Consider the following 21,635-nt stretch of genomic DNA (forward strand, 5'->3'; position numbering starts at 1 on the left):
TATTAATTTCTTAATCATAGTTAATTTTTACGATTAAAAATGAATACTTATAAAAAATATCAAATAGAACATTTTGTTGATTGGTTTTTTTTTTCATCTGCTATATAGATGCTTATCTGAAAAAAAAACGTTAAATGACATATTATATATAAAATTATAAATTATAAAAATAAAATTATTATTTTCATATAATATAAATTTAAATAAAAAGCTAAAATCTTTTCATTCTAATTTTGAATTATATTTTATTGAATATTGATGGATTTCAAATGTAATTATTTGAAAAAAAATTTAACTTGTAATAAGTCAATCGAAGGTAAATAACAATTTTCATTTAGCTTTTGTATTGATATCAATAAATTTTAGTGAATTTTTATTTAACGAAGGGACCTATTTGTTATATAAATATAAATCTTAAACAAACTAAATTTAATTTTTCAAAAGAGAAGCGTAATTATCCCTGTACACAATACTTATTAATCATCCATTATTATCTATTCATCGGTTAGATAGCGTTTGCGTATATTATATTTTTATTGTTATTTGATAGGTCATGCGAGAGAGTTGACATAATATGGATGGAGTCAACCGACCCGTTCTATTTGTAGATCAAAATCAAACTTAAATTTATCCAAAAGACAAACAGTATAATTTATACGGTGCGGTGTGGTGCGTTGCATAGCAACATATATGTGTGTCATCATATCACATGAATTGACTATTAGAAAATTATAAATATTTTGTGGGGGAGGTGGTACTCAAATCAACATAAAAAAATATTTCAAAAATGATAGACAAATTACAAAACAATAATCGACCTACCAATAAAATCATGTATTAACCATACAATTAATAAAGATTTCAAATATAGGGTTATAAAGATTTTATATCACTAGTTCTTACCAATAATGATTTTTATAATATAATAATTATTATCAAAACTATAAAAATGATAATTATGATAAAATAATTTGTTTTATCAGTAAATATTTTTATTTAGTGGCAAAATTAATTAATATCCTCACTTGAATTTATTTTATCGTAAAATGATGAGTTCAGTTTTTGCAGTGAGAGGAGGCATGCAAATTATGATTTGGTAATTATAAGGTAATACAAATATATTTAAATATGTCCATTATTGTCTATTGCTTTTGTCACATCGTGCCAGGCAAATACTATTTTTTTTTAATTTTAAATGTCTATATATTTTATTTGAAGATTTTAATGATATCATGTGGCGAGTGGACATATTATATTTTCTGGTGGTGTTAGTCGAGTCAACTGCAATGTGCTTTCATGTGATATTGTCTACAATTATGAGTGTAATGTGTACATCTTTTTATTTACTAAAAATAAAAATTAGTTAATATTACTATCTCACATACAAATTCTGTATGTAAAAATTTTATTTTTATAAATGAGTGCACGCAAATCAAATTCGAATCTGAAACCTTTAATACTTGAAAATTTTATATTTCACTCAGTAGGTCCTATCACTCTTGCATGTACAGGTTCTATATATACACATCGTGCAAGGCAAATCCCTTGTACACCAAAATCAATTTATAGTCAGTAGTCTTCCTCATCTTTTATTACATTCACACAAACAATCAATCACACACTCAAATGGCTGTGGCAGCTTATGCATCTTTGGTTTCTCTCACTGATGTTATCGACAGTGTCCAGCTTCCTGGTCGTCGTCATCGGCTTCATCTGGACAAGGAACAGATCCAGAGCTTGCACCAAAAAGTTCTCTTCTTGCAGCACTTTCTTGAACTTCATTCCCAAAGAATTAGCCCAGAATTGGAAGATCTGGCGAGGCAACTAGCTGTTGTTGCCGATGAAGCCGACGATATCATTGACTTCCACGTGGTGAATCAACTTCTTGAAAAATCTCAAGATAAGACTCATCATATGGCTACGCTCTCATCCTTCCGTCAAGATATCGACAAAATCATCAGTAAGATTGATTCCATCATGAAAAAGTTGATGATGGTTCAAGAGGAACGGGTTGACATCCAAGAACAGCCTCCTACAATTTCTGCGTCTGAGGGTTCTGCCGCCCCTTCACCCAGTGACAGGAATACTATGGTGGGATCTGATGAACTCTTGCTTCAGATTGTGGATGCGCTTACTAGAGATGAATCTGATCGTCGGATCCTCCCAATCGTCGGGATGGGAGGTATTGGTAAGACAACTCTAGCTCAAAATGCTTTTAAACATCGACTTATTGTCTATCGCTTTGATATATGTATTTGGTTTACAATATCTCAACAATATAGCGTTCGGGAAGTTCTTCTAAAGTACCTTATAAATGCTAAGAAGATCGAAGCAAGTGCTGTGGATGAACTAGACCTAGCTGAATTAGGAGATTGCTTTTACAAACTTTTATTTGGTAAAAGGTATTTGATTGTTTTGGATGATTTGTGGAGTATCAAAGCATGGGAAGATTTTAAAATATTCTTCCCAGTAAATAGCAATGGAAGTCGAATTTTGGTGACTACTAGGTTGTTGGATGTTGCTCGTCCTTTAGGCTTTCACAGTCGTTATTTCACAATGACTTTTTTAGACAATGATAAAAGTTGGGATTTACTATGTGAAAAAGCTTTTGCACGAAAAAGCTGTCCTTATCCAGAGTTGGAAGAAATTGGAAGGAATATTGCTAGATATTGTTGTGGGCTTCCTCTGGCAATTGTTGTAATTGGTGGGCTCCTTGCAAAGTCCAATCATACACGAGAATACTGGGAGTTTGTTGAAAAGAATGTAACCTCATTTGTCAATTCTGGAGATGACGATCATTGTTTAAAGATATTGTCTTTGAGTTACCACAGCTTGCCGATTTATCTTAAACCATGTTTTCTTTATATGAGAGTTTTTCCTGAAGATGATCGGATTGAAGCCTCTAAGTTGATAAAGTTATGGATCGGTGAGGGGTTTCTAAAGCCAATAGGCGGTAAAAGCTTGAAAGAAGCTGCAAAGGAATACTTGAAGGATCTTGCTGACAGAAATCTGATTTTGATTCATAAGTGGACTCGTGGTGGAAAAATAAAAGCATGTGGCATTCATGATATTCTAAGAGAGCTATGTTTTAGAGAATCTAAGAGAGAAAATCTTATTCGTGTCCCTAAAACACAAAAGATTCATGTTTCAGTACCGATCAGTGATTATACTTGCTTTCTGTGTGGTGATTCGGTGGAGATCAATACGATACATCTTCAAGAAGTTTGTGTTGGCTCCCAATCAACAAAAGTTGTAAGTCCATCAGTGTGCGAGGCTTGTAGTAATATGTATCAAAATCTTAATAAATTAAGATGGGTATCGATACATGATCAATCAGATGTAAGATATTTACTAAACACAAAGTTGCGGTACCTTGATGTTGAAGGATTTGAGTTGATCAGCGAGAGCGTTATAGTTGCAAATAAATTTTTCTTACTTTGGAATCTACAGATTTTGGATCTAAATAGTATGGAAACAACGTCGTTGTCTGATGTTTGGGAGATGCCAAAACTGAGGCATCTCTGTAATTATGCTGGTAGCTTTCCTGATCCAGTGGAGGGGCAAGATTTCACTATTTTGCAAAACCTAAGCACAATTTGGATGAAAGATTTTTGTTGCAGTGAGGAAGTTGTTAAAAGAATTCCAAATTTAAAGAAATTAGCTTTTAGTGGGTGTTTATCTGGTGATTGTTCTCTCGCGCAGCTCAATAAGCTTGAATCACTCTTATTAGGCTACGATATTCCTGATTTGGAGGACATATGCTTCCCAACTTCACTGACGAAGTTGAGTTTTTTGTTTTGTAAATTTCCTTGGGAAAAGATGACGATAATTGGTTCTTCATTGCCCAATCTTGAAGTGCTTAAATTGCATTCAGGCTTCAAAGGGATAGAGTGGAGTCCAATCGAAGGGGAATTTCTTCGGCTGAAAGTCTTGGACACTACTGGTGTCGAATTGAAGTATTGGGAAGCAGAGGATATCCATTTTCCAAATTTGCATGGGCTCTATTTACATCACATGACATATTTGAAAGAGATCCCTTTAAGCATTGGAGATATAAACACATTACAGTCCATTTATTTGAATAAGTGCAATGTCTCTACTGTGAATTCGGCAGTGGAAATACTCAAAGACCAAAAGGAGAAAGGAAATGAGGGTCTTCAAGTTTATGTAAATGAGAAAGAAGTCAATGAAGAACCGGTTTATTACCGACTCTGATGAAGAACAAAGTTAAAAGTTTTTTTATAGCCACTAGAAATCAAATATGATGTATGTGACATTTGATTTGTGATGAAATTACTTAAATTTTTTTTTAGCATTTAACTGTATTAGTCGTCGAATTATTTTGTATGAGATATTTGAGTTTTGTTATTTCTTTTAACTATATTCTATATTTATTTTGTCACCCCTTATATACAATTTAAGTAGTAATTGTTGTAATTAAGCTGAAAATAAATTGTTATTTATTGAAATCTTAATCTAAAGAAAATGAATTTAATAAAAAAAAATATTTGGAAAAATATTACCACAAGAAAGATTATCATAATGAAAGGGTTAAATTTATTCCTACCCAAAAAAATATTTTTGGTTTTATTTATTTATCAGCTTTTATTAATATATAATTTCAAAACAGTTAACTCATTTACTAAATAGTACATTTGTTACTGAGTGGATCCCCCAAATTTGTTAACTTATTCATACCAAAAAAAATATTTCTAGTTTAGTCTGTAATTAATACGTTAATATAAAATTATTTTACACTCTTACTTTTAGTTATTATCATTTTAATATTTTATTTTAATCTTATAGTGTCTTTTCTTATATTTGTAACACTATAAAAAAAATCGGGATTTGGGGTAGATTTTGAAATATATATATATATATATATATATTTATTTTACTTTGGAACGGTTACAAGAACACAAAACTTATTTGTACTGGACTTTGGAATGGATTTGGAATGATATAAATCCGTCCCTGCAGTTGGCCTTACAAAATTTTAGGAACGGTTTACAGGAAACCTTTCGAACTTGGGACGGTAATTGCACCGATCAATGGAAATCGTTCCTAATATCGATTTACGTCAATCAAAATTATCAAATTTATTGATAATAATAAAATATCATTAAAATAAAATAAAAAAGAAAAAAGAAATACGTCGTTACTAAGAGAACCAACATTGCATGATGCTTAGTAATTACCAGCAGATTTATGTGAATTAACAGAGCAGCAACTTGCCACATAATTTATTCAAATAATATTAATTATATTATATTTTTATTGTTATTTGATAGGTCATGGGAGAGAGTTGACATAAAGTGGATGGAGTCAACGGACACGATCTATTTGTGGACCAAAATCAAACTTAAATTTCAAACCCAAAAGACGGACAATATTAATTTATACGATGCGGTGCGTGGTAACATTTATGTGTGTCACATCACATGGATTGACAATTAGAAAATTATAAATATTTTTTGGGAGAGGTGGTACTCAAATCAACATAAAAAAATATTTGAGAAATAATAGACAAATTACAAAATAATAATTCACTTTTTCCCTCAATAGTAGTTATATTATCCCTCATAATATTACCAAATTAGAAAATACATTAATTTTCCCTCCAACGAATTTGTATCGGTTTCTCTAGCCATTATAAAAAGTCATTATAAATCCCGTATTATTTTATATTGATCATATAAAGATTAATATTCAAATTTTCATAATAACACTTTAGTCACAAGAATAAATGAAATAAATATTAAATGACAATAATTTTGATATTCTATGTTTCCAATTATAAGAATTATACATAAAAATATTATAGTATATAATTAGAGATACATTTATAGTGACAACATAATATAATGACAATAATTATTTATTATCACTTGATTATCGATCATTATATATGAGTTAGTAATTAACTTCAAATATAATTTTATACTACTAGTTCTAACCAGTAATAATTTTTATAAAATAATAATTATTATCAAAACTATAAAATTCAAATTATAATGAAATAATTTTTTTATCACTAAATATTTTTATTTAGTGGAAAGATTAATTAATATCCTCACTTGATTTTATTTTATCGTGGATTATGTCTATTGCTTTTTGTCACATCGTGCAAGGCAATAATTACTACTATTTTTTATTATAATAGTAATAATTCTAATTTCAGAACTACTAGAAACGAAAATTATTTAGTATTACTATTCTTAACACGTCTATCTCACGTACAAATCCTGTATTTGAAAATTTTATTTTAATAAATAGGTGCGCAAAAATCAAATTCGAATTTGAAACCTTATGTTTTGCTTAATTTTGATAATGTGTCAAACAATCCATTATTTAAGAACTTATATTATTAAAAAGAAAAATAATTTATATTAATATACTTAATGAAAGATATTTTAAATAATTTAAACCAAATGATCAAGAACAATATTAATCACAGTTAATTATTACAGTTAACAATGAATACGCATAGAAAATATCAAATATAACATTTTGTTGATTGGGTTTTTTTTTCATCTGTCATGTATACGCTTATCTGGAAAAAAATGTTAAATGACATAAAATAAATTTTGAATTATATTATATGTAAAATTATAAATTATAAAAAAAAATTTATCTTCATATAATATAAATTTAAATAAAAAGCTAAAATCCTTCCATTCTAATTTTGAATTATATTTTGTTGAATATTGATGGATTTCAAATTCTTTTTTAATGTAATTATTTAAATTTTTTTTTATTTCCAATAAGTCAATCGAAGGTACATAATAATTTTCATTCAGCTTTTGCGTTGATACAAATAAATTTTAGTGAATTTTTATTTAATGAAGGGACCTATTTGTTATACAAATGCAAACCTTAAGAAAATTAAATTTAAATTTTTAAACCTTATGAAAGAGAAGTGTAATTACCCCTGTATACAATACTTACAAATCATGCATTATTATCTATTCATCGCTTAGATAGCATTGCGTATATGCTTTTTTAAAAAATAGAAAAGAAATACACTGTTACTAAGAGAACCAGCATTGCATGTGTTCAGTAATTGCCAGCAGATTTATGTGAATTAACAAAGCAACAACTTACCACATAATTTTTCCCCACCTTCGGGTGTTACAAAAAAAAAAAAAAAATTACCACATAATTTATTCGGATAATATTAATTATATTATATTTTTATTGTTATTTGATAGGTCATGTGAAAGAGTTGACATAATGCGGATGGAGTGAACAGATCCCTTCTATTTACAGATCAAATTTCAAACTTAAATTTTAAATCCAAAAGACAAACAATATTAATTTATACGGTGTGGTGTGGTGTGGTGTGATGTGGTGCGGTGTGGTGCGGTGCGGTACATGGTAATATTTATGTATGTCACATCACATGGATTGACTATCAGAAAGTTGTAAATATTTTGTGGGGGAGGTGTTACTCAAATCAACATAAAAAAATATTTCAAAAATAATAGACAAATTACAAAACAATAATTGACCTACCAATAAAATCATATATTAACTATACAATTAATAAAGATTTGAATCGATGATTTGAAATATAGGGTTGTAAAATAATTTTGTAATTTTTTGATATTTTATAATTTTAATCCTTCTGATGTTAAATTTTACAAAAATTGTCGAGATTAATCATGTTCCTCTCACAATTTTGATATCTTTATTCTTTATGTTTTTAGGAGATGCAAAAGACTCCTAGTGAAAGTTTTGCGAATGAATCATGTGTCACATTATTTTCTTTTTTAATTTTTTATTCATATTGACAAAAATGAACCAATTATATTATTATTTAATTTCACTACGATGGGATAGAGGAAATAAAATAGGAGTATAAATTCAAATGAGTACCTGTCTATCGATAAAGTGACACAACAAAAAAATTTAATTCTTCATCACAAAAGTTCATGTTACAATTATTAATCTTTCACCAAAATTAAATATAAAATATCAACAATTTTGATTTTGTCATTGTGTTACTATTAGTGGCAAAAATTACACATAATATTGTCACAATACATAAATAATTAGTGATATTTTCATAGTGACAATATAATAATTGTAATAATAATATAATTAATTATAAAATTAAAACTATCAATTGATTTTTTTTCTCAATAATCTTTTTTTTTTCTCAGCAAGAAGAGTTGATAATCTAAATATTTAATTAGTAGGACGTTTGAAATTGTTAGTATTTTATATTAGATTGTTGAATATACTGATTGACAATCCACATGCTGCTAACTTATTTGTCTAATGCTTTTGGCCATTAAATGCCTAAACTTGAAACACAACTAACTAATTTTCACTTTGCATTACTTGTGTAGGGTGGAAATCAACAAAATAGTCTAACCAAACTATTATAATGGTGAAGTACAAAACTCCTTAATAATTATTACTGTCCAAAATATTATAAAATTCACAAAGTATAGTAATAAATAGAAAAATAAAAAATAACACTGTCAGAACAGATATGGCTCAGAAAACAATCAGATCCAAACCAGTATAAAAACAGGGATTACGGTCACAATAAATACCGCACCCACCAACAACCGGCCCACCATTGCACCACTATCAAAAACCACAACAACTTCGGTCACGAAACCCCTCAAAGATTATCTAGTTAATACAGAACTTTAAGTGAGGAAAGGAGATAGAGGTAAGTCGTTTTCTGTGTATTTGGCCGAAGGGAAAGTCACCATTTTAAAGGGATGAAAGCATGACAAAGAAGGAAAGCCTTGGTGGCTTTCACAAATCCATCTCATTGGCTAAGGAAAGACACCATAGTTGCCAGTGAAAACAAGGGAAATGAGATCACAGAGGATTCGAGAAAGGAAGAGAGCAATCGACACAAGGAATAGAGAAAGGGGGAAATAATGGTTTGGGCTAGGGTTAGCAAAAATAAATAGTGTAAGTAACAGGTTCGGGTCGGGGCGATATGGCTTGGTAAGTGGGCCTGCCAGGTGGATCGATTAATGGGCCGCCTGGTGGGCCTTTTAAATAAGTCATTGGGCTACAAAAAATGTAACAACTTGTAATTTGAAAACCCAATTACTAAATAATATTCTATATTGTATACCCAATTGATGAATTTTTATTTTCTTAAAAGAATAGGGACAACACCTCGATCTAAGATCGCAGTGCTTTTTAATTTTTTGTAATAAAAATGGCACCACGCGATTTGAAATCGCGATCCTGCTAATTTTTTTTTATATAAAAAATGGCAGTACCGCTATTTATTTTCAAGAAATTCAAAACAACTCCATTTTTGTAATTTTTTGACATTATTAAAATACTTTCTCCCAATGTTTTAATGCTAACACAGAGGGATGGAGAATCTATCTTTCTCTAATTTAGTGACTAACATATCCATTACAACTTTTTTAATTTATAACGATTTTTTTTTTGTAATAAAACCCCCTATCGCGGCTATTTTGGGCTTTAGAAAATATTTGTAGCGATCATATTAACGGCCTAAGGAGACTGTCACAAAGATAGTTCAAATGCTGAAAATGTATTTGGACCTATTTTTTTAACATAGTTGGTTGGTAGTATGCACTACATCGTAAAAAATGGTCTGCTAATTTGACAGATAATCATAGGGGCCACCTACATAATAATATGAATTAGGACCGACATTGATACGGCAGGACCTCGTACCATCATCCGGGACACCACCGTGAGAATAACTTGCCCCAGCTGCATAAAAAATCATCCTCCACACCCACTGTTGTTCATCACCCCAGTGAATAATTATTCTCCTCATGAGCAGTTGGGGTTTGCTCCTCCGGCACTTAAGGGGCAGTCACGACATCAAAGTGCTCCTGTACCCTCTCGTCGCCATGACAAATCCAATTATAATATTCTGGTAAACCCTTGCATACATAAATGATAACTGACATCGTTGAGTGTTTTGAACTTTGTGTTTTTACACTTCTGGCAAGGACATCTAATTTTATCTCCATTTGTCATATGACTACGCTGACACTGGGCCTATTCTATAAAAGTCTTAACTCCATCCTCAAACTTCAGTGTAAGACCTGCCCTCTTGATGAGGTTCTTATGAAACATCCATCTCCTTAGTTGTCGTAACATGATATATATATATATCACTGCATATATATTCACACGTATATATAAATATAATTATATAATTCAACTATAAATTTATAAATATTAATACTAATTCAGAATGCATAACATATATAAGATCAAAAAATTATAAAACTAAAATAAGTAAATTACAATTAATTTAATTAACACAAAAGGCTGAAATTAATCGTTACTTGGTCAACCAACTCAATCGAGATCAGCAGTTGACGGTCCAAAAATTAAACAATCTACCTTATCAAGTGTATATACAAGGTTGTTGGAAATGCACATACTTTAGGTTCTCACAATCATTATTTCAAATGAATTTTTTGGATGAGGATGAAAGTTGGGATCTACTATGTGAAAAAAATTTTGCACGAGAAAGTTGGAAGAAATTGGAAAGAAATATTGCTTGATGTTGCCGCGGACTTTTCCTCTGGCAATTGTTGTAATTGGTGGGCTCCTAGCAAAATCCAAAAAAACACAAGAATATTAGGAGTTTGTTGCATAGGTGTAACCTCATTTGTCAGTTTTGGAGATGATCAGTATTGTTAAATATATTGTCTTTGAGTTACAACAATTTGTCGATTCATCTTAAACCATGTTTTTTTTATATGGGAGTTTTTTCGGAAGAAGATCGGATTGAAGCCTCTAAGCTGATAAAATTATGGATTTGTGAGGGGTTTCTAAAACCAGGACAAAGTAAAAGCTTGAAAGAAGTTGCCAAGGAATACTTGAAGGATCTTGCTGACAGAAATCTGATTTTGATTCGTGAATGGACGCGTAGTGGGAAAATAAAAGCATGTGGCATTCATGATGTTCTAAGAGAGCTATGTTTTAGAGAATTTAAGAGAGAACATCTTATTTGTGTCCCTAAAGCACAAGAAATTAATGTTTCAGTATTGAATGATGGTGATTTCTACTTTCTGTGTGGTCATTGGATGAGCATACAGAATAAGACACATCTTCAAGAAGTTTGTGTTGGCTCGCAATCAACAACAATTGCGAGTCCGCTGCGGCACCTTAAGGTTGAAGGATATGATTGGTTCAAGGAGAACTGAATACTTACAGTCCCGGTACAATTTTCTTACCTTAGAATCTACAGATTTTGGATCTTGGGGTTTTTATCATTTAAATTTGCTGCTTGAAATTTGGGAGATGCCAAAACTTAGGCATTTCAATGTTTATAATCGTAGCTTGCCTGATCTAATGGAGGGGCAAAATTCGACTATTTTGGAAAACCTAAGTACACTTATGGTAGATGATTTTTGTTGTAGCGAGGAGGTTGTTAAAAGAATTCCAAATTTGAAGAAATTAAGTGTTGGTGGTTGGTTCTCTGGTGATTATTGTCTCTCTCTGCTCAATAAGCTTGAATCACTCTCTTTATACTTTGGTAATTCTAGTTTGGAGGATATAGCCTTCCCAACTTCTCTTTAGATGTTGAGCTTAAACACTTGCTATTTTCCTTGGGAAAAGATGATGATAATTGGTTCTGCATTCCCCAGTCTTGAAGTGTTTGAATTGCATGAAGCTTTCGTAGGCCCCGAGTGGAGTCCAATTGAAGGAGAATTTCTTCGGCTGAAAGTGTTGGTCCTCGGAGTGTTGAGTTGGAGCATTGGGGAGCAGAGGAGATCCATTTTTCCAAATGTCTATTCAAATGTTAATCTAAAGAAAAAGTCTAATTAATTCAATCAAAAAAATATATTTGGAAAAATGTTAGCATAGGAAATATTATCATAATAAAAAGGGTAAATTTATTCCTACCAAAAGAATATTTCTGGTTTATTTATTTATTAGCTTTTATTAATATATAAATTCAATATAGTTAACTCATTAAGTATTTATTATGTTTTTGTTACTGAGCTGAAGTCCTTCAATTTGTTAAGTTGTTAGTTTATTCATACAAAAAAAAAAATTCTGGTTTAGTCTTATATTAATATGCACTACCCAACAACAAAAAAAAAATCTATAGCAATAGATTTCAAGCAACGAATTTTATGAAAAATTTGTGGTAAAACAGATTTTCTATGGACTTTTGCAACAAAATAACATCCATTGCTATAAGCACCAACTGCTATATAGCAACAATTTTTTCTGCCGTTGCAAGATTTTGCAACGATATTTTCTCCGTTGTTGAAAAGTTAATTTGACTTCTCATATTTGAAATGATTTTTGCAATGGAATATTTGTGGCAAAATTGATGGTCATTTCGTTGCAAAATTATTTTTTGTTTGCAATAATAAAGTCATTGTAATATTATAACGCATTTTTTTCCAACAACAGTCTGTTGCAAATGTTGCAATGCAATATTTTGACATAATCCGTTACAAAATAATTTTCATTTACAACGACGTTTGCAATGAAAGCGGTTGCAATATTGCAAATGCATTTTTGCAATCACATTCCATAACAAATTTTGTAACAAAATATTTTTTTGAAATCGTTGCAAAAGCATTTTATTTACAATGATATTTGCAATAGAAGCCATCACAAAATTCTGGTGCATTTTTTTAATGACAATCCGATGCAAATCTTTTTCCTTTGCAACAATAATTGCAACGAAAATCATTTTATTTTTTTTCACAATTTTGAAATTTAATATTTACTATTAAAATTATATTTGATTTAACTTTAATAATCTATAAATTCAAATATGATAAATATTTAAGCAAAACTACATATATTAAAATAATTCAACATGATTCACAAAATAAAAGTGTTAAATGTAAAAGTATACAAAGCTAAAAAGAGAGATCTTATTTATTTTCATGATCTTATTTTCCGTACGCATGGTCTTATTTTCCCGAAGCACAAGTGGACTTTCTTACTCCTCCAATAGCCTCCAACCATAGCTGTTGATCGTTAAGCGATGTGCTCAATGATGACTCCAAGAGACTTTGAGAAGCAATGCTGCAATCATCACTCAACTTTTGAAATTTTTCTATACAATTTAAAAAATAATATAATTTTATCAAATAAATTGACAATAATTTAAACTATTTACTTGAAGGTTGAACAAACGGTGGGGTAGATGATGACGTAACTCTATGACCTCTACCTCCCTCATATCCTCCTCGTACCATAATCTAATGAATATAACTAACTAAGTTAAATTAATTTATTTAAAAATTTTAAAAATTGAGAGTTAATTTAATTAAATTAGTTTAGATGAAGGTTTTAAGTTGAAAGGTAACTAAGTTAAATTAATTTACTTGAAAGTTTTAAGCTGAGCGGAAATTAAGTTAAATTCGTTTACTTGAAAGTTTTAAATTGACATTTAACTAAGTTAAATTAGTCCACTTGAAGATTTTAAGTTGAGAGTTACCTAAGTTAAATTTGTCTAAGGTTTTAAATTGAGTGTTAACTAAGTTAAAGTAGTTTACTTGAAAATTTTAAATTGAAAGTTATGAATATCCAAGTTAAATTAGTTTATTTAAAACTTTTAAATTAATTAATTTATTTAAAGGTTTAAATTGAAAGTTAACTAAGTTAAATTGTTGTACTTAAAATCTACAGCAATAATCAACAACACAAACTCAACCTCACCAACACTACCATTATGCCATCCACCACAATATACCAAACATATATAAACTAGAATACAACAAATACACCCAACAACTCAATTTACAAAACAAATCAATCCACCAAACAACTCAATATACCAACTTAATATTTAAATATATATTATTTTGTGTGTTAAAAAAATTTAAATAATAATATTAATTGTAGAGTTAATATTGTGTTTGAAATTTATTTTTTTAATTAAATTTAATTTTATTAATATTAGTGAACAAAAATAATAGGAATTAGTAATATCAATCGTAACAAAATACATTTTGTTTAACTAGTAACATCATCCTCATTATCATCGTTTCAGAATAATATACAACCGGCTTTACATGTGTCAATTTTATTCAAATCTTAATCTAAAGAAAAAGTCTAATTAATTTAATAAAAAAAATATATTTGGAAAAATGTTAGCACAAGAAAGATTATCATAATGAAAAGGGTAAATTTATTCATATCAAAAAAATATTTCTGATTTATTTACTTATCAGCTTTTATTCATATATAACTTCAACACGGTTAACTCATTTATTATTTATTATGTGTTTGTTAATGAGTTGATCCCCCAAATTTGTTAACTAACACAAATATATACACTATTATATTTATTATTTAATTTTACTACGATGGGATTGAGGAAATTAAACATGAGTTTAACTTTAAATGAGTACTTGTCTATCGATAAAGAGATACAACAAAAAAATTTAATTCTTGATCACAAAAATTTATTTTATAATTATTAATCTTTCACCAAAAATCAATATGAACTATCAACAATTATGATTTTATCACTGTGTTATTATTAGTGGCAAAAATTACATATAATATTGTCATAATACATAATAATTAGTGATATATTTGCAGTAAATTATCACTTGATCGTAAGTATATATGTGTCATTAATTCTATAAGTAGAAAATTCTATAATAATAATAATAATATAATTAGTTACAAAATCAAAACTATCAATTGATTTTTTTTAATTAGTAGGACGTTTGAAATTGTTAGTATTTTAGATTGGATTGTTAAATATACTGATTGACAATCCACAGGCTGCCAACTTGTTTGTGTCCATTAATATTAATTATAATAAGCAACTTAGCCATTGCTTTTGGCCACGTTGCGGGTAGAAATTATTCAAATAATTCTTCAAACTCCACTAATTTGAGACCAGGGATCACCTGTGTACAAAAATGATAATGTGAAGGTCCAAATTTATAATTCATAAAATATGGGGGACCAAAATTATTTCAATGATAACACAGAGGAATGGAAAATCTAATTTTCTCTAATTTCAGGACTAAAATATTGACTACATAAAGAAAAAAATATTTTATAGTAATGGCAGTTGAAAATTAAAAGTGATGTACCTCAATTATTTTCTCAAAGGTCCAAAATAAAAGAGTGGACCCCACCCAATCCCGTTGGCCCAAGCCAAATGTATCAATATTTTTATATTTAAACTGATATGGCAGGGCCGAAAACAGATCTAATTCGATACTGGACGAACATTGGGAACAATATGTCACACATGCAAATTCTTCATGTCACAGGCTATGCCACTCTAAAAGATTTTCAGCTAACTCCCTCTATATTAGTTGGATTGGCCAAATCATGTAACTAGTAACCATTTCCCAAATTTTTAGCATGATTAGGCTATGACTATTCAACGGTCGTAATAGTGTTGAGATAATTCCAAATCAAGTTTGGATACTTTTTGTGAGTTAGCTAACGGACATTGGTGACTTTTTGTTGATATATAGCTTGTTATAATTAATTCACGAAATTTACTCTACATCAATATAGCTTGTTATAAATGCTCCCTCAATAACAAGAATGTTAGTACTATATGTTGTTAGTATGCAGATTATACTAGGCTTTGGATTAAGCCTAGTGTTGGCTGATGCTGATTTCTGGGAAATATGGATGTATTAGGGTACCCCTTCTTAATTTTATATATATCGTGTCTGTCATGATCTTAAGATTTTTATGAAAATCTTTCGACTATTTGTGGTATGATTGAATTTCGGTACGCATCAAAAGTGTAATTATTATTTTTAAAATTTAATTTTTAATTATTTCCTGTATTTTAATAAAAAGTTCGATTTATTAAACACTGCTTAAAATACAAAAGAAAAGTTCGATAATTATTGAGATCGAATGGACCAATTCGTTTCAGTGTAGCATTTTGGCAAACGAATTTTTGATTTTTCAAAATTTCGATTGAATTCTATTTGATAAAGAAAACAATAGTGATAACAGGCGAACACTTCTACCTATTTTACATTGATAAATATAAGATTTTCAATTGGTATTACAGATTTTTAATAATGTATTTCCATCATCATTCTCATTTTATTTCTAGAAAATAGTTTTTTTTTTTCTAAAAAATTTATATCTAATTACAGTTAATTTATTATATAATTCAATTCAAAATAAAAACATTCTACCGGCCAATATATTTTAAAATTAATGTACTCTATGAATTCATTTATAATTATTTTCATAATTTATTATCGATATTGTTTATAAGTCTAATATAAATGTATAACTATACCAATAAATTATGTGTAAGTATTTAGTAATCTAATGGATATTTCCTATATTTAGTACTCTTTGTGATAAACTTTTAAATTAAATACCAATTAACAAAATACCATTAAATATTAATAATATAATACATTCACTTTAATATCCTCTATAGTAAAATATAATAAACAATTTAACTTCAAATTTTATTGACCTGCAGTGTTAATAAATTAATAGGATTAGTCATGTATTGATAAGATCAATGCTAATACTTTTGAATTAAAATAATTATATAAATTTGTATTTGTGCATTAAAATAAATGTAACTTTTATAAAAAAAATATTGCAAGTGGCCGTCGATCTTACTGTATTGGTGCGCAAATTTCAAGTGCTGCAATTTGGGAGGGTAATGAGGTCATTTTCTTTCCTAGTTAGAGTAATTGATGGCGAGTATGTAGACCTAGACCCGTTTTGATAGTTATTATCCAAATCGTACTTAATGACTTTTTTTGGTATAGGTGGAGCTTATAACCTAAAATATCCTTGAGTAGGGGTGCAAAAGACATTTCCTCTTTTCAATAAAAAATGAACGTCGACAATAAAATGTAAAAGAAAATAGTTGTTACAATGACAATATCATTTTGTTTTTTTGACACTCATTCACCAAACACGTGCAGACGACATTGAAGACAAACAGGAGAGCTCCCATAAGATTAATTGAGGTGGTGTGGTACAATAAGCGGCTATGAACTACCAACTTGATACCTTTCTCCATCTATATAAAGTTGAAGAATCACATTTCCATTGCTATGTTGTGCCTCCACTCCTTGCTTTGCCAAATCGATGACAGAATCATCAGAACCAGCCAAATAAATGGAATGGAGTGTGGGTATGTCTCCAAGATTTGCAGGGATCTCCTCCAACTCCCTCATGTAATCTAGAAAGAGACTCTCAAGCTTAGGAAAGTGGATATCGATATTTTCTGCCCCCCATCGCTTCAGGTGATCATTGTCCGAAATTTTCAAGAATTTGAGTCGAGGAAAGTTGCCTTCAACTTGATTCCATTCGTGCTCCTCGAAGCAATTAGCTATCAATACAAGCTTTTCAAGATTAGGCAATAAGGAACCAACACTCATTATCTTTTCCCAAGGAATATTACAACCTTTCAAGCGCAGCTTCTTAAGTGAAGCGGGGAAGGTGAAATTCTCCAATGGAAGAAACTCAGTTTGGATAGAAAGTGATTCGAGTTTTTGCAGATAGACAAGATTGTAGTACGTCCATTCAATTTCGTTCTCTTCATCATAGTAAATACCTAGTTTCTTCAGATTTGGTGTTCTTCTAAGGACCTCCTCTGTACACCTGAAGTTCCTCAAACTATAAAGCATATGTAGGTTTTCCATGATAACGAAATCTTGAGTAGCCGCTTCCTCAGGCAAAACAAAATCACAATCTGTACTATGGCATTCCCTAAGCTGTGGCATACCCCACATTACATATGGTAGAATTTTTGTTCTGGGATCAAGATAAGAGAAAAGAGTAAAACTCATTTGATTCCAGAGTAAAGCTATTGTAGATGGAAACGGAAACTCGCAATCAATCCCCATCTCAAGATCCCGCAAGCTAGTAGGGTGCAGAGTTTCTTGTTCAGGAAAATACCCCAACTTATCCACAAATCTTGCCCTCACTACTCTCACTTTATTAAGACTCGGATACTTATTTTTGCAGGTGTTACAGACAAAAACACTTGCAAGAGATGTAAGTTGTGAGGCATCATGCACTTCATTTAGATCTATCCTTTGGAGTTGGGTCCCATCGTGACATATGAAGCACCGGTCCTCCATTTCCTTCATATAGCTAACATCAACAAATTGCACTTTTGGGGCATAAATGAAATGTTCTTTTCCATATTCTCTCAAAGATAAATCTCTCAGAAGATCATGGATTCCACATGTTTTTATTTTCCCATCAAATCCAAATTCTAAACTCAAAAATAGATTTCTATCAATAAGGTCTCTTAAGTATTTCTCTGCTACCTCTCTCAAACTTTTACCTCTTATTGGTTTTAGAAATCCTTCAGCAATCCATAATCTGGTTAGCTTGGAAATACGAATATGAGAATCTTCACGAAAAACACTCATATAGAGAAAACATGCTTTAAGATGAACGGGCAAATTGTTATAGCTCAAAGACAGTATCTTTAGGCATCTCTCATAATCCTTTGAATTACGAAAAATGCTTACATCTTTTGCGACAGACTCCCAATATTCCCGTGTCATGTTGGAGTTTGCAAGCAGCCCGCCCAATACACAAATTGTTAGTGGAAGTCCGTTGCAACTCATTGCAAGTTCTTACCAATTTCCTCCAATACCGGATATGGACAATCTTTTTGTGCAAAGGTTTTTTGACAAAATAAATTCCAACTTTTTTCCTCATTTAAAAAATCTAACGGATAAGATTTCTGAGAGCCCAAAGAAATCGCCAACCTTGACACCCTAGTAGTCAGCATAACTCGACTTCTTTTTCCGTTATTTGGAAAGAACAACTTTAAATCATTCCAAGCCTCGACACTCCATACATCATCCATAACTATCAAATATGTTTCCCCGAATAAACTTTTGTACAATAGCTGTCCTAATTCGGCTGCAGTTTGACTAGTCTCTTGCTTTTTTCCATTATGAAGAAGGGATGAAAGAATTTCCCGTACACTATATTCTTGAGATATTGTAAGCCAAATTCGTTTAGGAAAGTAGTGCACAGTACGTGGATCATAATAAACATTTCGAGCTAAAGTAGTCTTACCAATGCCTCCCATCCCTACAATGGGGAGGATCTGGAGATCAGGTTCATCTCTGGTGAGCTCATCCACGATTTGTTCCAAGTGTTCGTCAAATCCCACCACAGTAGTCTTCTTGCCACTGGAAGAAAGCACTTTTGGTGATTTGACAGGAACAGACACTATGCACTGCTCTTCTTGGGCGTCGACTGCCCATTCTTCTTTCACCATCTTCGTCAACTCTGTTGTGAGGGAATCCAACTTTCCAGTGACTTTGTCTATATCTTGAGAGAAAGATGAGAGGGCTGCCATACAGTGGCTTTCTTCCTCAGATCCAAACCGAAGCTGATCCACTACATGGCGGTCAACAACTTCTTCTGCTTCTGCAGCAGCATCAGCAATTTGCCTCCCCACAACTCCAATTTCTTCACTTATTCTTTGGGAATGAGCTTCGAGAAAGTCCAGCAAGAACTGAACAGTTTCTTGCAGGCTCTGAATTCGATTTGTGTCGACATGAAGCCGACGGAGACGAGCAGGAAGCTGGAGATTGTTAAGGACATGTGAGAGGGAACGCAAAGTTGCATAAGCTGCTACTGCCATCTCTCTGATGATGCTTCTGAGTTTGAGGTTTTTTGTTGAATGGTTATTTACGTGCAGGGAAAAAAGAGAAGCAACAGAATGTGAAATGGTTATCGTTTGTGCAAGAAAACCAACTTCTTGCTGCTCCTTAAATCGGAATCCGGGTAGGTGGGCTGGATCAAGAATTGAAGATTAATTAGTCGTCTTCGGCCAATTATTACCCATTAATAGAATGTAAGTAAATTTATTTAATATTCAACACAGCTTAAGTATAATATTAGCTTAATCACATAATTTAATGTAGCAAGAATTTGATTAGTTGTGTGTGAATCTTTTGACTTTCTCTTTCACACTTTACCTAATCAATATCTATAAATTTCAAAGGAACTCCCCATATATGACTAATTAATTTAAAAGCTTATTTTGGAACATGCAATTCTATTTGCACACACACTAATCATCCACAATATTGCATTTTAAAATAATTGCATTTTCAAGAATTGCTTTAGTACTTAATAATTTGTAAGTCTATGTGTTAGTCATGAGGTCGAGAAATTAAATTTAATATTTTATGAGATTTATTTTCATTTAATAAATAAATCTTTGCATCAGTCAAAATTATCAAATTTGTTGATATTAATAAAAAAATATTAAAGTAAAATTAAAAGAAAATATATGTTGTTACTAAGAGAACCAGCATTGCATGTTGCTTAGTAATTGTCAGCAGATTTATGTGAATTAACAAAGCAGCAACTTGCCACATAATTTATTCGAATAATATTAATTATATTATATTTTTATTGTTATTTGATAGGTCATGTGAGAGAGTTGACATAATATGGATGGAGTCAACGAACACGTTCTATTTACGGATCAAGATCAAAATCAACAATTTTTTTTTTCAGAAATAATAGACAAATTACAAAACAACAATTGGCCTACCAATAAAACTATATAATATAGGGTTGTAACATAATTTCGTAATTTGTTGATATTTCATAATTTTGAACCTTTCGATGTCAAATCTTGCGAAAATTGTTGAAATTAAGCATATGTCCCTTGCGATTTTGATATTTATATCCTTTATGTTTTTAGGAGATGCAAAAAACTCAGGTAACTTTTTAATATTCTAAAAATTTGATCGTCTAGTATCAAATTTTGTGAAAGACTTCGAAATGAATCATGTCCCACATTATTTTTTTTTTTAATTTTTCATCCATGTTGGCAAAAGTGAACCCAATAAAAAAAACAGTCTCAATTTAATTAAACCACATGAGGCGCACATGATTTATTCTGAAGATTTTTACAAAATTCGATAGTGAAAGGATCAACATTAAAAATATATTAAAAAAAAGTCATAATTTTTTTGTGATTCTAGAAAGATAAAAAAATAGAAGTATCAAAATATCAAAATTACCAAAAACCAAAACAAATATTTAAGCCTTAAAATATATAAGTAACTAAGACAAATATATAAGCTGCTATATTTATTATTTCATTTTACTGCGATGGGATAGAGGAAATTAAAACTAATTACACATAATATTGTCACAATACATAATAATTAGTGATGTATTTACAGTGATAATAATTATTTATTATCATTTAATCATTATTATATATGTGTCACTAATTCTTTAAGTGCAAAAATTCTAGTAATAATAATAATTATTTTAATAATAATACAATTAGTTACACATGTACATTGGAAGGTGTCGGAAAAAGTGGTCTCTCTCGCTGTAGTCCAAATTCCTACTTTCCTACCAGTCGGGGTTTTGTCATTTTGTGGTCCAATTGTAATTAATTAATGATATGGTATGATAATCGAATTATTTAATTAGTAGGACGTTTCAAATTGTTAGTACTTTATATTGGATTGTTGTATATACTGATTGACAATCCACAGGCTGCCAACTTGTTTGTGTCCATTAATATTAATTATAATAAGCAACTTGAAACACAACTAATTAATTTTCACTTTGAATTTGAAAACCGAATTACTAAATAATATTGTATATTATATACCCAATTGATGAACTTTTATTTTTCGAAAAGTTAGGGACAA

General features: G+C 30.3%; 2 protein-coding genes across 2 annotated transcripts; one reads left to right on the forward strand and one right to left on the reverse strand.

Annotated features, from left to right (window-relative positions):
* Positions 1-1,484: 1,484 nt before the first annotated feature.
* On the forward strand, positions 1,485-4,368 carry LOC105157411 (putative late blight resistance protein homolog R1B-16). The gene has a single exon (XM_011073821.3). The coding sequence runs from the start codon at positions 1,627-1,629 to the stop codon at positions 4,213-4,215; it is 2,589 nt and encodes an 862-aa protein (XP_011072123.1). The 5' UTR covers positions 1,485-1,626; the 3' UTR covers positions 4,216-4,368.
* A 12,422-nt stretch (positions 4,369-16,790) lies between these two features.
* LOC110011758 (uncharacterized) lies at positions 16,791-19,751 on the reverse strand. The gene is made up of 2 exons (XM_020692926.2): positions 19,018-19,751; positions 16,791-17,305 (listed from the first exon to the last, which is right to left on the reverse strand). Exons 1-2 carry the CDS (start codon positions 19,589-19,591, stop codon positions 16,962-16,964), a joined length of 918 nt encoding a protein of 305 aa, XP_020548585.1. The 5' UTR covers positions 19,592-19,751; the 3' UTR covers positions 16,791-16,961.
* Positions 19,752-21,635: the final 1,884 nt, after the last annotated feature.

This window comes from Sesamum indicum, linkage group LG3 (genome assembly GCF_026168435.1).
Source record: "Sesamum indicum cultivar Baizhima isolate 11 linkage group LG3, ASM2616843v1, whole genome shotgun sequence".
In the NCBI taxonomy this organism is placed as follows: domain Eukaryota; kingdom Viridiplantae; phylum Streptophyta; class Magnoliopsida; order Lamiales; family Pedaliaceae; genus Sesamum; species Sesamum indicum.